This window comes from Zingiber officinale, chromosome 5B (genome assembly GCF_018446385.1).
Source record: "Zingiber officinale cultivar Zhangliang chromosome 5B, Zo_v1.1, whole genome shotgun sequence".
Lineage (NCBI taxonomy): Eukaryota > Viridiplantae > Streptophyta > Magnoliopsida > Zingiberales > Zingiberaceae > Zingiber > Zingiber officinale.
In genome coordinates this window covers 91,992,445-92,008,312 of record NC_055995.1, presented here as the reverse complement: position 1 = coordinate 92,008,312, position 15,868 = coordinate 91,992,445, and the positions used below count along the sequence as shown (strand labels likewise).

The following is a 15,868-nucleotide window of genomic DNA, read 5'->3' as shown; positions in this document are numbered from 1 at the left end:
AACAAAGTCAAGTAACTTGAAAGTCAGATTAAAGCGGATAATTGTAACTTACAGAATGGCGAGCATACAGATACACTTCAAAACATAAAAACAAAGACAAGCTAAAAATGCTCCTCACTCCAAGGCTTCAAAAATGGGCTCGGGGATGGTTTCTAGCAGTCCGGCAAAGTCTTTGGGAGGGATGGAGGTCGTCTCCGGAAGTTGGCCCTTAGCCTTCAGATAAACTGTTGTCACCCAGATGGCTTCCTCAAAGGCTAGAACTAGTCGATCGCTAAACTTCTTGACAAATTCGTCTGAGCAGAGATAGTTTTGTTTCATCATCTCGAAACGGCCTGATTCGCCGTCTTGATATTCCTTTAGCGCAGCTCGAGAAGCGTCAAGGGCGTCTTGGAGATCTTTCTTGTCTCCTTGAAGTTTAGCTTCAGCGGTCGATCGGTCCTCCTGCTCGGCAGATAGCAGGTCGTCCAACTCCTTGACGCGCTGCTCCAGCACTTGGGCTTGCACATTCTTTGCTTCTAGATTGGTGATGGCCCTGTTCTTTCTGTTGGTGGCCAGCTTGATCTCCTGGTCGTGGGACTTAACTTGGGCTTCAAGCCAGCTACCCTGGTTTACAAGCCAGAAGACTTGTGCCACTCGACCGCAAGCAGTTTCTCTGCTTTGGTTAGCTCAGACCGAAGCATGGCGTATGAAGGCCCCTGAGCCGACGCCCCTCCAGAAATTTGGAGCTTCTTCAACTCTTCCTCCAGCGTGGCTAAGCGGTTGCTGACCGCGATGTTCTCTACCCAGTTCTGCGCTCAGATGGAATAATATCAAGAACCAAGCTAAATAGTCATGTATTGTGTTAAGAGGCATACCCCGGTAGCTTGCTGCAAATGGCTGTCTCCGAGCTGGCCAGGAGTCATCAATGCGACGCGGGCCCTCGCATCCTCCCATATCCTAGCAAGCGGCCCGCAGATAGTGATCTGATGCTCCGGGGTGACTGGCCGATCAGTCGCCAGAAGAAATTCTTCTGTTGGGAGATGGAGGACGACCTTAACCACTCGACGACCGCTCGGATCAGATTGAGCTGAGGTTGCGTGCCCGGATGACTCGCCGAGCGGGGCGGAGATTATACCAGAACGCCTAAGCCGAAGAAGAGCTCATGGTTGGGAACTAACGGGCAGCACCCCGAGGGAAGCCACAGGCAGATCAAACTGGGAAGGAGTTCGATTCGAATAAATGGCCTCGACTGGAGCAGGGGCCAGGGCGATTGCTACAGAGGGGGCGCCGGCCTGCTCAGCCACCGGTTCCATAGATGTAGCTGATTGGGTGTGGAGATCCGTCCGGTGTCGTTTGCGTATTATCAATGGCGAGACTTCAGCCGAGTGCCCCGCTTCTTCCGATGCTGGTTGTCCGGCAGATGAGATAGCATCACCGACCGGTGCAATTGCAGGGATCCGAACGACCGACTCTCCAATCGCAGGTGAAGCTTCTTCGCTTTCACCCTCGTGTGAGCCGACCGGTTCGATGCCTAGATTGGCCATCTCCTTCGTGGCCGCCACCTCCACCTCGGCAGCTTTCAACTTCATCCAATCAGCAACCTTGGCGCGCCACATGATGTCGGTTGCATAAAAGAAGAATAAATCAGTTAGACCAAAAGGAAAGGGGATGAGGAAAATGCTTACCCATGCTGCTCGGAAGCTTTGTTCTGATCGGGCTCAGTCCAAATATATATAACACCCCCTCGTAGAGCAGCTTGTTGATGTTAAATCTTTGCCCAGCTAGTAAATTGGCTGCGTGAATGTAATCTGGCTGGCTCTTATATTTACCGAGGTCCGGCGGGCTCGGCACAGTGGTCTGCCATTTAGTACGGAAGGACGACCGCTCAGGAAAACAAAGATAGAAATAGTTTTCCTTCCAATGTTTGTTCGAGGTCGGCATCTTGTCGAAGAAAACAAGACCGATCCGCGATTGGAAGAGAAAAGTACCCCACTCGGACTGTTTGGGATAGTAGAAGTAGTGGAAAGTCTTAGGTGTTAGGATCGATGGTCGCAGCTAGAGAGGGGGGGTGTGAATAGCCACCCAAATCGTTCGTTTCTTTCTACAAATCAAGGTTAGCGCAGCGGAAATAAACAATAGAAATGACAACAGAGAATAGCAAACCTCAAACTCGTCGATGTAACGAGGTTCGGAGATGAAACTCCTACTCCTCGGCGTGTCCGTAAGGTGGACGAAGCCTATCAATCCGTCGGTGGATGAGTCCCCGGAAAATCGGCTAATGTAACACTCCTTCTGGGTGGAGAAACCTCGCCACAATGTTTTGCAAAAGTAATACAGGAGTAGAAAGCAGCAAGAAGCAAAATACAATACAAATGTATAAAACACCTTCGCTTACTTGCCTTCTCTTCGACTGGATGAAGCAGCAGCTTCACAAGACGCCTACAACAGCAGGAACCAGCCGATGAAGCTCACATGAAGCTTCAAGCAGAAGCGAGCTCAGCAAAGCTCAAATCACAGCAGTGAAGAAGAAGAAGCAGAAGCTTCGGACAAGAAGAAGAGCAATCGAGAGACCCCACTGTATAAGCCCTCAGCCCTTTTATAACCTGCACTCAACCTGCACTGCACCTGCGAAGAACAGAAGATAGAAGACTAGCGCCAGAGCCAGCGGTTAGGACCGATCGTAACATCTCCGATCGGTCCGGAAGACTCGATCGGTCCCGGGACCGATCGAGCTTCCTCGATCGGTCCAGGACCGATCGATGCACGCCCTTCCTTTTCTCCCGAACTTCTGCCTTCGATCGTTGTTGATCGGTCTGCACCGATCGGATAACACTCATGAGGCTACTTGTTTTACCGATCGGTCACCGCATCGATCCGTATACCATGTATCACCGGATCGATCCACCGATCGATCCGAGCTTGTTTTTGCCCAATCCAAGTCCCAAACCTTCCAAACCAACATCCGGTCAACCTTGACCTGTTGGTACACCATGCTTAGCATCCGGCCACCCTTGACCTGCTAAGACTCCCCAACAAGTGTCCGTCCCTTTGACCCACTTGGTCTTTCCAACACCGGATGTCCGATCACCCTTGATCCATCCGGATTTTTTCCTCGGCTTCACTCACGGGACTTTTACCTAGCTTCACTCACTAGGGTTTTCACCGGCTTCACTCACCAGATTGCCCGGCTTCACTCACGGGACTTTCACTTCCAGCTTCACTCACCGGACTTTCCCACTGCTGGCTTCACTCACCGGGACTTTCACCTAGCTTCACTCACTAGGGTTTTCACAACCGCCTGGCTTCACTTACCACTTTCCCACCGCCTCGCTTCACTCACGGGACTTTCCCACTGCTTGGCTTCACTCACCAGACACTTCCATCGCCTGGCTCACCAGACTTTCCACATCCGGTCCAGAGAACGAGCTATCGAGCCCTCTCTGACCACAGTTCGGAGAACGAGCTACCGAGCTCTCTCCGACTTCCATCCGGTCCAGAGAACGAGCTCCCGAGCCCTCTCTGACCACAGTCCGGAGAACGAGCTACCGAGCCCTCTCCGACTTCCCATGTGCCAAGCTTCCATACTTGGACTTCTCCGTGCCAAGTCTCCATACTTGGACTTTTCCCGTGCCAAGCTCCCTGCTTGGACCATGCCCCATACTTGGACTTTTCCCATGCCAAGCTCCCTGCTTGGACTTTTCCCGTGCCAAGCTCCCTGCTTGGACTTTTCCGAGTCAGGTCAACTCACCTCGGGTCAACCAGGTCAACCTTGACCACGGGTTGCACCCACAATCTCCCAAGCTTGTATCCTTGTAAAACATCAAGATACAACTTTTCTGTTTACGTCAAACATTGTCAAACATAACTCGTCAAACATCAAAACACAACTCGAGTCAAGTCAACTCGAGTCTGGTTAACCAGGTCAACCTTGACCTAAGGTTGCACCAACATTAGGGACTAAGGGGATGTCGTGCAGCCTAAAGAGGACAACCACCCCGCACAGCAACCTAAAGGAGTTAGGGACGAGTTGGTCGAGTGGGAGGAGGAAATAGTTGCACACCTCAAGGATGAACAGATGAATAGGAAAGCGCAGACCGACCACGAACTGGTCTCAGAAAAAGCAAACAGTGCCGGTCGGAGGGTCGTGTGGTCGATCGGAGGGTGTGGCTAATATTAGTTCGTGGTCAGATGGAAGTTCAAAGGTTCAGGTGAGGCTCAGCGCATCCCGCTCATCGAACCAGCTCTCTGTGGTGGTATATCAGAGGCCGGGGGCGAGGTCGGATGGGCGAGAAGAACTAGCCATTATCAGGACAAGGACCAACACAGAGGAAGTCTAAGTTTGACGAGCAGAATGGCCGGAACAGTGTCCAAAGAGGCACGAATACAACGAGAATGGTGAAGAAAAACATAAAAGAACTGAAAGGAAAAGGGCGAAAGGGCCTTACGAGAGATAGGACCAAAGGAGGAGGCGACAGATCACCAGAAAGCAAAGCAACGAGTTCGCCGGAACGCTGAACGAGAGGAAGCGAAAGCCTTCGGATGCGCATGCGATATCGCGAAGCGGCTGGGGAAGAGGAGATGTCCTTATAAACGTTGGACTCGAGCGACCGGAGTCGTCTGATCCAGGTCACGGGATCCGAGGAGGGGATCTGACTGTTGAATTCGAAAAGCCAAAGGTCACATCAAACCTGACGGCTCGAGTGAACGGTGATGGATGCGCGACCACGTGGCGCTCGCTCATGGGTCGCATTTAATAAGCACCATCATGCGGGCATGGCCGCGTGCTCAACCTTAATGGCGGTGATTTGCATAAATGCCGAGGAGTTTTCTAGGGATAATCAGTGTGACCGCTGCCGGAACGGCGGGACAACGGCAGGCAGATAAAGCTTTCCAAGTACCAACCAGTGACGCGCCGATCGGCATTACCTACTTGCATAGTCCCTGGACGGATGGACACTAATCTCGGTGGATGAGTGGCAGACACGCCACCGAGCCAACAGTTCAGTCAGTCGGACTTGCGGCCTCCTTCGACTAGACTTGAAGGGAAGACATGTGATCCGGTGGTAAGGATCGGGGGCCTAAAGTGGAAGGGGTCAATAACACGGGGGGAGTCAAAGGTCCGGCCGAGCAGGGAGGGAGTCTCCTGGCCGACCGGCCTGGGTAGACCTCGGGTCGGCACGAAGACAGCTCGACCTCAGGTCGAGCTTCCGACGCTCACAAGCTCCTTTATAGAGGAATCGCTATGCCAAGTAGCTGGGCTGCTAGGTCGGACGACAAAACAACTAGCCGGTGACCCCATCCGAGTATATGACCGATCGACCGACTCACCCGGTCTGAGGTACGTGTATACCAGGGCGCCCGAGAGGCCGAGCGATCAACCCAACCGGCCCGTTTAAAGACAAAGGGCTTAGAAGAGGACAAAAGGAGCAGCTAGTGATATCATTCTTGAGACGTCTATCGCCGACAAGCAGCATGGTCGGCGGCCGGGCCGTACCAAGGATCGTACGGAGGAAGTTTCCGCTGCCATGACAGAGATATGCTCGGACAATTGAGGTATGGTGTCAGACATGCTTTTCTGACACAGCCATTCCAAGGTATGCTTTGGGGAACGTGCACACTTTGGGAAGCGTGCGCGCGCCTCTCTAGGGTCCTATATAAAGACCCCTGGACTTCGACGGAGGTATGATTTTTCTCCTATTTTACTATAGCCACAGTCTCTGTTTTACTTGTGTCTCTTCTCGCCGTCGTCTGACTTGAGCATCAGAGGGTCGTCGCCGGGAACCTCTTCCCGGCCCGACTTGGTTGTAGGTTCATCGGAGGCTTACGTCGCCGCGAAGATCACCTGGGAGCAGCAGAGAGCGCCACATCCTCAGTTTCCATCGACTCAGCGCACGGACAGGATCATATATAATATGATTTTTATTTTTAATTGAAATATTTTTACCTTCGCATATAGGGATGACACTTGATCCTCCATTTGATGTTTCTTGATTTTTGGAGGATGCATCATCTTCTTTTCCACTTGACCTGGATGTAGAAGCTTCTCTTTCTTCTTGATCCGATATCAACGAAGGTTGCTCTCCCTCAATCCTAGAGGTGGAGACTTCATCGTCATCATCCTCATTTACATGAAATAAGGAGTATTCTCCCTCCTTATCTTTTTCTTTGCATTTTGTAGAGAATGAAGCTTCTTGTTTCTCTTCTTCTGAAGTTGAGCATCTCTCAACTTTCGAGTCCTCTCCTTCTTCCTTTTGGTCTTAATTCAATGAATCACCCTCATTTGATTCTTCTTAGTTTGGTACAGTGGAGTGGATCTCATGAACCTTTGCCAACTTGCTCCAAAGCTCCTTGGCGTCCTTGAATTCTCCAATTTGAGCCAAAATATTGTTTGGCAATAAGTTGACCAATAGCTTGGTCACTTTATCATTTGTCTCGCTCCTTTGAATTTGCTCTTCACTCCTTTGAATTTGCTCTTCGCTCCTTTGATTTGCTCTTCTTGAGGATTTGCCTTTTGAATTTCTTGGAGCTTCGAAGCCTTCCATTAGAGCAAACCATTGCTCTATCTCCACCATCAAGAAATTTTCGATCCTTGATTTCCAAAGATCGAAGCATGTTGAAATGGATGGTGGAGGCACCCTTGTGCCGAATCCGAATCCATCTCCGAATTCCATTTGAAGTTAAGCTTGATGAAATCTTTGATTTGAAGAATTTTGCTCCAACTTCTTCATCCTCTAGCATTGTGCCCCTTCCGGCGATGATTCCGGTGAAGAGTGACCTCGCTCTGATACCACTTGTTAGAGTCGATTTGTAGCTAGAGGGGGGTGAATAGCTCGTCGTGCTCGTCGTAGCTTGCTTCTTGGTGATGATATGCAGCGGAATGTACAAGAAACAAAAATACAATGCTAACACAAGGATTTACTTGGTATCCACCTTAAGAAAAGGTGACTAATCCAAGGATTCACACATACGAGCACTCTCCACTATGAAAACACTCCTTTATGATAACTACCAAAGGCGGAGAAGCCTTACAATACTCTCAGTACAAGAAGAAAGAAAGGGAAGTAAATACAAGTAAGATCTTACAAGATTTACAGCATAAACCCTAACCCTAGCTTCTTCTTGTTGTTGTGAGCACCTCTTGATCCTGAAAGGACAGCAATCCTTGCTCCAAGAATGCTTCAAGAACTGGTGTGAGTCTATGTGGAGAAATTGTTGTGATCGCGTGAAGAGGAATCGAAGAGCTGCTGAGGAAATCACTCGCCAACGGCTATAACCTGCGTAACGGTCGGATCCCAATCGATTGAATGACTCTCAATCGATTGGGGAGCCTTTGGATCGATCGGTTGATCGATTCAGAGCGCCTCTGTGCTCTCTAGAAATCACCTGAATCGATTGCCCGATCGATTCAAGGCTTCTCGAGATTTCCCAGCCTCCCAATCGATCACCCGATCGATTGGAAGCTCCCAATCGATTGGTTGATCGATTGGGAGGAGTTCTGTGCGACGACGATTCCCTCCCAATCGATCCACTGATCGATTGGGAGGAAGAGTTGTCGCGGGACTCATCCAATCGATCAACCGATCGATTGGGCATGAGTCAATCGATCGGTTGATCGATTAGGCTCACTTGTGACTTGCCAAATTAAGTCCAAAGTCCCTAAAACCAACATTCGATCAACCGTGACCTGTTGGGACATCATGCCTTGCATCCAGTTACCCTCGACCTGCTAGGACTTCCTCACCAAGTGTCCCATCAATCCCTTTGACCCACTTAGACTTTTCTGCTCATGCTAAGTATTCGGTCAACCCTTTGACCTACTTGGACTTCTCAATACCAGATGTCCGGTCAACCTTGACCCACCTGGATTTCCACGTGTCTAGCTTCACTCACCAGGTCTTTCCATCTGCTTGGCTTCACTCACCAGGACCTTCACCTAGCTTCACTCACTAGGATTTTCAAACTTTCTGGCTTCACTCACCAGGACTTCTCCTCTGCCTAGCTTCACTCACTAGGTTTTTCACTTGGCTTCACTCACTAGGATTTTTCACTGCCTGGCTTCACTCACCAGGACTTCTCCTATACCTAGCTTCACTCACTAGATCTTTCACTTGGCTTCACTCACCAGGATTTTCCAACTGTCTGGCTTCACTCAACAGGACTTCTCTTCTGCATAGCTTCACTCACTAGGTCTTTCACCTGGCTTCACTCACCAGGATTTCCAACTGCCTGGCTTCACTCACTAGAACTTCCCAGTCAAGTATCCAGTCAGTTTTGACCTACTTGACTCTTCTTCACATCTAACTGGTCAACCTTGGCCAGAGGAGAATTGTACCAACAATCTCCCCAAATGAACGATTACACCTGCAATCTCCATGTATTATCAGTCTCCATGTATTGTCAAACATCGAAATTTAAACAACAAGACTCAAGCTTGAGCCAACTCAAGCTTAGTCATCCTGGTCAACCTTGACCTAGGGAATATTGCACCAACAGCTACAACGGTGCAATAGCTGCTACAGCAGTGCAGTAGTTGCTACAATGGTACAGTAGCTGCTACAAGAGTGCAGAAGCTGATACAACCGTGCAGTAGCTACTGCAACGGTGTAGTAGCTGCTACAATGGTGCAATAGCTGATACAACATAGTAGCTACACAATAACACTGCTACACGTTATAGCAGCTACTATACAGAAGCTACTACAACGTGTAGCAGCTATTGTGTAGTAGCTACTATAATATTGTAGCAACTACATCACCTTTAAAAATTAGTAGCATAGTGATTGTTGCATGCAATTATATGAGAGAGAAATAAGAATTTTATAGTTGTTACATGCAAATGAGAGAGAAAAGTTATTGCATGCAGATGAGAGAGAAATTAAAAAAATTAGGTTTTGATCACGTCAGATAGCCCACGTCAGATTTCATTCACGGTCGCGCACAAAGCATTACTTAGCATATCAAATTTCTCTCTCTCTCTCTCTCTCTATATATATATAGCATATCAAATATACAAAGCATTGCTTATCATGCATACCTTACCACACACACCCACTTAAATTTTTTAAATTTAATTCTTTTTTACTTAATACTATAAGTAAACTCCTAAACTTAAAGTCTACATTTAGTTGGGTGTAATGTAATCGAACTTATAATGTAATTAAATTTGTAATGTAATATTGATTACATTACTATGTTTGATAATATAATATATATAATCTTTGATTACAAGGGTGATTATATTCTTTTATTTGGTGTCCATTATTTTTATAAGAAATGTAATTCATATTATTATAAAATGACAAAAATATTCTGCGACTTCTACCGGCGGCCGTTGCACTTCTACCGAAACTTGCGACAACCATCGGCAACCAGCGACCGCCACCGCCAACAACCGTCGGTCGCCGCCGCCAGCGGTGGCTATGGGGGCACCGATGGGCGGTGGCGAGCGGCCGACGAGCGGTGAACGACGGCAGACGAGGGTTATATTCGGCATTCAAATTTTAGTTAAACGATTAGCTCGTAATATAATCGAATTACATAGTATTTACTTTGTAATCCAAATTACAAAACTTCATTACCTTTTGTAACCGAGATTACATTACATTATGGCTACGTTTGGTTGAGTGTAATGTAATGTAACTTGTAATGTAATCAAATTTGTAATGTAATGTAATAAAATCTTGATTACATTACTACGTTTGGTAATGTAATATATGTAATCTTTGATTATAAGGATGATTACATTCTCTTTTTTTTTGTGTCTATTATTTTTTATAAGCAATGTAATTCGTAATATTATTAAATGACAAAAATATCCTGCGACCTCTACCGACAACCGCCACACCTCTACCAGATCTTGCAGTAACCAGTGGTCGCCGCCGTTAGCCTCCTTCGTCGTCCGCCACCATCGGCAACCGCTGACCGTCGCCGGTCGTTGGCAACCGGCGACAACGACAACCGTCAGCGGCGGCGACCAGAGGTGGCTGTCAGCGGCGACGGTAGGCGCGATGGTCGCCGGCGGCGGGGGTGGGCGGCGGTGATCGCGGGTGGCGGGGGTGGGCGACGGTGGTCGCAGGCGGCGGTCAGCTCGACGACCGACTGTGGTCGTCGGCAGCGGCCGGCGGTGGTCGTCGGCAGAGGCTGGCGGTGGTCGCCGGTGACGGCCGACGGTGGTGGTCGCTGGCGACGACTGGCGGTGGTCGCCGGCGACGACCGCCGGTGGTCCACGGCGAGCGGCGGCCGCGGGTGGCGGCGAGCGGCGGCCGCGGGTGGCGGCGAGCGGCGGCCGCGGGTGGCGGCGAGCGGCGGCCGCGGGTGGCGGCGAGCGGTGACCGCGGTGGACTAGGGGTATATTCGACATTTAAATTTTGATTAAATTGTGACCTTGTAATGTAATCGAATTACATAATATTTGTTTTGTAATCCAAATTACAAAACTTCACTACCTTTTGTAATCCAAATTACATTACATTACAAGTTTAAAATTAAACCAAGCAAAATAATCAATCTTGTAATGTAATCCTGATTACATTACAAAACAGATTATACCCTACCAAACGTAGCCTATAAATTTAAAAAGTAAACAAAATAAAATAATCAGTCTTGTAATATAATCTTGATAATATTACAATATATATTACACTCTACTAAATGTCACCTAAAAATAAAATTTTATTAGCATACCTAAAAGTTTAGAATAAATAAATGAAAATCATCATGAACCACTATAAGCGTTGCCCACGCTGATACTCCATTTGTGTGGCATTGAAATACCTTCCACATTTCACCTCTAGTAAATCAGAAACTATTAATGGTCTCTCTTTTCCTCCTTAAACAACATACCTTTTTTTTTTATTGATTAAAAAATTATATCGAAGGGATTTGGCAAGATTGTGGATACTATTTTTAAAATTTTTAATTAATGAAAAAAATCAAAAAATGGCCCCTCATTCAAAAATTATCAAAATAATACTCCAAATTTAATATATATATATTCCCCACCTTTAAACAATAACTTTCACTGAAGTTGTATTATCTTCAATAAGTTTGACCGCAAGTTAAACGGCTGACTTTTCATCGAATAGTCAGAAGCACATTTCTTTTTCATTTATTATAAAAAGGACATTTTAACTTATCTATGTACATTTTATTTTTAAAATTAACTTTTATTTTTTACCCTATTATAGGAACTATAAATAATAGTTATTGCATAATTATATTAGTTTTAATTCGTATTACATAATTATAGTAATTATGATTCTATATTACTATAATATAATATTGACTATGACTAGTGTTAATTAGAAATAAATCAGAAATAATCTATTTGTAACAATTATGATTCGTAAATGTTATATGTTGACCTATATTAAATATAGATTAAGTGTCTGCAGTAAAATATTATAGTATTAATCAAAGTATAAATATCAAAATAATATAATTAATCAAAGTCTAAATGTTGATATAATACAATATTGATGATATACTATGGTGCAGTTGTAAGACGTACCAACTAAAAAAAATTAAATTTTTGAGACGAATTTAAAAAAAAATCTCATGTCTCAGGTGCTTCATTTTTCCATGCTTCTTTTCTGGAATCAAATTACAAACAAACAAATAATATCCATAATGGATACATCTATATTGTTACTGGTGCAAGATGTGGTATTCTTTTAAGGAATTCAAAGAAAAAAAGCATCTTTTAAAGATGGATACATAATGGGGTGTTATAATATCCTCATATTAACACAATTATGAAGGGGTGTTATAATACTCCTTCACTTGAATACGTTCAAGCAAATGCCCCAATGTGTGTGTTTTTTAAAATTTTTTTAAATGTTATTTATTAACAAATTATAAATTTTAATATTATTTTTTAAAAATAATAAAATTATTTTTTAAAATTAATATTATTATTAAAAATAATAATAATAATTTTATTATTTTAAAATATATTTATTTAATATGATATAATTTTAAGATAATTAAGTGGACTGTGAGACCATAAATAATGAGTGTTAATATGAAAAGATATGTTATTATAATAAATATGTGATAATAGATACTGTACTTTTGGATGTGATGGTGGATACAGGAGTGGGTTGTGGATGCTATCATTGGATTAAAATTGCACCATTTTAAAAATAATAATATTGATTAAAGGATGCCTTAATTAAAATAATAATATTGATTTTTTTTTAAAAAGGCATCCTTTAATTTTCTGCCTTAATTAATTTTATCGCTGTCTATATATATTGAAGGGGGATTTGATGCATAATATTCATCCCGTCGAAGAATTTCAGATCGCCGACAATGAAGAGCTCAGCTCTGTCTCTGTTCTCTCTCATTTCCGTCTCCGTCCTCCTCCACCACGCCGCGCCGTCGATCGCCTCGCTGGAAGAAACATGCAAGCAACTGGCCAAAGAAAACAACAACGTGGACTACAACTTCTGCCTGACGTCCCTGCAGGCCTTCGACGGCTCTCCGTCCGCCAGCCCCAAGGAGTTGGCCGTCATCGCCGTCAAGTTGACTCAGGCGAACGCCACAGCCGCCCTCGCGAAGATCGAGCGGCTGCTGAACGGGTCGACGTTGGACCCGACGGCGAGGTTTTCGATCAACTATTGTTTGGGGTTATACACCGAGACTAAGGTAGCTTTGTCGAACGTGATCGAGGGTTTGACTTCCGGGAAAGATAAGAGCTTTCTAGTGATGCAGATCGACACGGCGGCGAGCAAACCACAAAACTGCGACGATCTGCTCTACGAGGGTGCAAATGATTATTTGATGAAGCCGGAGGATGACGATTGTTCTGACCTCGCCACCATTGCTCATGATCTTATTGTTAAATTTTTCTAGTTAGTTAGTTAGTTGGTAAGAGATGAGATGATATCTTAATTAGAGCATCTACAATGTTATTAACACATGACGCGTTAATAGCAATATAATATTATATATATATATATAATTTTTCTAATCTGTAGGTCTTTAATCGCGTTCAATTCCTTTAACGCGTTAAATGTTACAGTGCTCTACAGTACATCCACATAGATATTAATGTTGAAATATTAACAGCGTTGTGGATGCTCTTATGAATAGAATATCTTAATTATGGATTGAGATGAATAAGAAATTCAAGTTGTTGTTTTCCGTCACCCATGTAAATTTTTTAATTTAATTTGTATTTTTTAATTGATACTATATGTTCAATTTACATCAATTAATCCTGAAAATGATTCCACAAAAATGTTTCACAACTACCATAATAAGTAAAAAAAACGCTTACAACAAATGACTCATCAATATAACATTATTAGATCAACCATTTATTAAAAAAAATTCAACCATTAATTCAACAAAACAGAAATTCAATTTTTAAATGCTAAAGAAACTAAGAATACATATACTACTACACCATTGCGCCTAGGACAATATAAGTTTTTTATTTGAGTTATAGTCGACGAAAAGATGGGTCCATTTGATTGACATAATTTTTTTGATCACTTGCCTATTTTTTCTTTCCCCGTTTATAATAATGTTTAATGATAACTATCAAATTTTTGGTATCTTAGCAAATGCATGATGCATGTTGAACTTTAATTTTAATAAATCTACCCACATTTTAATTAACAAATGAAACACATTACATAATACTTTTAATATAAAAGCGGATCTATCTGATATATATATATATATATATATATATATATAAAATCTTTTTTTAATTTGTGAGATCATAAAATGGTTACAGATCTTCAAAAGACCAATGAAGGCCGCTCATCGACAAGTAGTAGATAGAAATTGCGATGCACAATGGATCTCATTCAATGGCATGGCTTTCATTGCGAGCAAGAAAATCTGTAACCCATCTTAAGCTGACGATGCAACCTCCAAATGGGGGCTCCTGAAACAATAGCATTAACTTTCACGAAGAAAATGTGGGTTATCCTTTCCTCAGCTCTGGCTGTGTAAGTTGGCAACAGCTGCCATATCCAATCTCCATCTGTACCACTCATATCGTCATATATAGCTAGTCCATCAAAATGTGACAGCAAGAATCGTAGCCACCAGGAAAGATCGAGTCAGTCACGGCAACAACAAAACCATGTCTCAGCACAACCACTTTAGCTGGGTGCAAAGAATGTAACCCATCACTCTCTAGAAACCACTGCTGCTCAGCCATTGTAGTGTGGTTTCAGGTTTGCTGAGCTACGATTTTGCTGCGGAGGAGGCTGTGGTGTTTGAGTTTGAACATTGTAATGAGGGAAAGGATGTGAATATAGTGGATTTAGAAGGCCCTAGCAAAAAGGTAAAAAATTGCGGTTAGAGTTTCAATCAGCAACAGCAAATATAATAAAACTCAAATGTTCAACTTATAAATTCTTAATTGAACCTGCGATTGAAGGGAACCAGATCCAGCTATTCCAAAATGGCTCTGAGAAGATTCATCTTGTGAGGGATCATTAAATTGAACACGTTCAAGCAAACGTAGGGCTGACCCACCCCGTGTGTATATATATGTTTTTTAGTTTTTAAATTTTATTTATTAAAAAATTATAAATTTTAAAATTAAAATTGAATAAAATGGGTAGTTTTTTAACGGTTATTTTTTAATAGCTAGTTCAAAATTTCATCTATAAATATCCACCAATGTGCATAAATATTTTCATTCTAACTCACCAGACTCTCCAATCTATTTTTTTAAGTTCTTACAATCTTATTTTCTATTTGAAATGGCTGAAAATAATAGTGCATTTGTTACAAATTTTTTGAATTCTACAAACAACCCGCAAGAATGTTCATCTTCCCAAAATCTACAAATTCCACCAAATTATCAATACCCACATCCATTTCCAAATATATCGTTTCCTCCACAAAATCTTCAAAATTTCCAAGATTTTGGAAATTCTATGAATCATCCGAATTATGCCCCTCGAAGTCCATATCAACCGCTTCCAGCCGAATATTGGCAAAACATGAGCCATCCGTATTTCATGCCGCCAGTTGTTCATGGATATGGTACCCCGCACACAACTGGTATGTCTTTCACTCCTCCGATGTTGAATGAACCTGCAACTCCGACTTTTGTCCTGGAGACTCAACTTTCCGACCATGAATCCCCAATTGAGGTGATCAATTTTGGAAAAACGGTTTCAAATATTGAGGGTACAAGAAAGCGTTCAAGTTGGACAAAGGCTGAAGACAAGGTCTTAGCGAGAAGTTATGTCACTATCAGCGATGATCCAATAATCGACAATGATCAAAAGGCGGATGCTTTTTGTGGACGTGTTGCAAGCTACTACAATGAGAATTATCCCCCAGGTTCAAACACCAGAAGTGCAAATGTTATACAACCACATTGGCACAATACAATCCAAAAGAAGGCATGTCAATTCAACGCAAATTAGAATAGTGTTTACAGTTCATATCGAAGTGGTCACAGTGACGAAGATATATTGAGGTTTGTGTACCAAAAATATCAATTTGAAAACAATGGTCGAGCATGTGTGGAGAATTGTCAAAGATCGTCCAATATTTACTTCACAGTCTGCTGATCACTTTGTGGCCACAAAGAAGATGAGGAACACAAAGTCGGGAGCAAGCAACACCTCCTCCAACCAAAATGTGAGTATAGACCTGGATGATGAAGATACTCATCCAATGGGACACAAAGCAGCAAAAAGAAAGGGAAAAGACAAAGTAAAATCTGTTGGGACCTTGACGTCCGTTAGAAGGGGGGTTGAATAGCGTTTGATCCAAATCGTCGCTTCCTACGCTTGTTAGTGCATAGCGAAAATACAAAACAAATCTAATAAATAGAAAGCTAAACCTAGAGGCAATAACCAAGACAATCAAACCTTTAACATGTTTATGTAACGTGGTTCAGAGATCAC

At 43.5% G+C, this 15,868-nt stretch overlaps 1 protein-coding gene across 1 annotated transcript; it reads left to right on the top strand.

Moving 5' to 3' along the window:
* Nucleotides 1-12,280: 12,280 nt before the first annotated feature.
* Nucleotides 12,281-12,833, top strand: LOC121986834 (putative invertase inhibitor). The gene has a single exon (XM_042540768.1). It carries the CDS (start codon nt 12,291-12,293, stop codon nt 12,831-12,833), a length of 543 nt encoding a protein of 180 aa, XP_042396702.1. The 5' UTR covers nt 12,281-12,290.
* Nucleotides 12,834-15,868: the final 3,035 nt, after the last annotated feature.

Coding starts and splice junctions, on each gene's coding strand:
- LOC121986834 (XM_042540768.1), top strand. CDS start 12,291: ATGAAGAGCTCAGCTCTGTCTCTGTTCTCTCTCATTTCCGTCTCCGTC.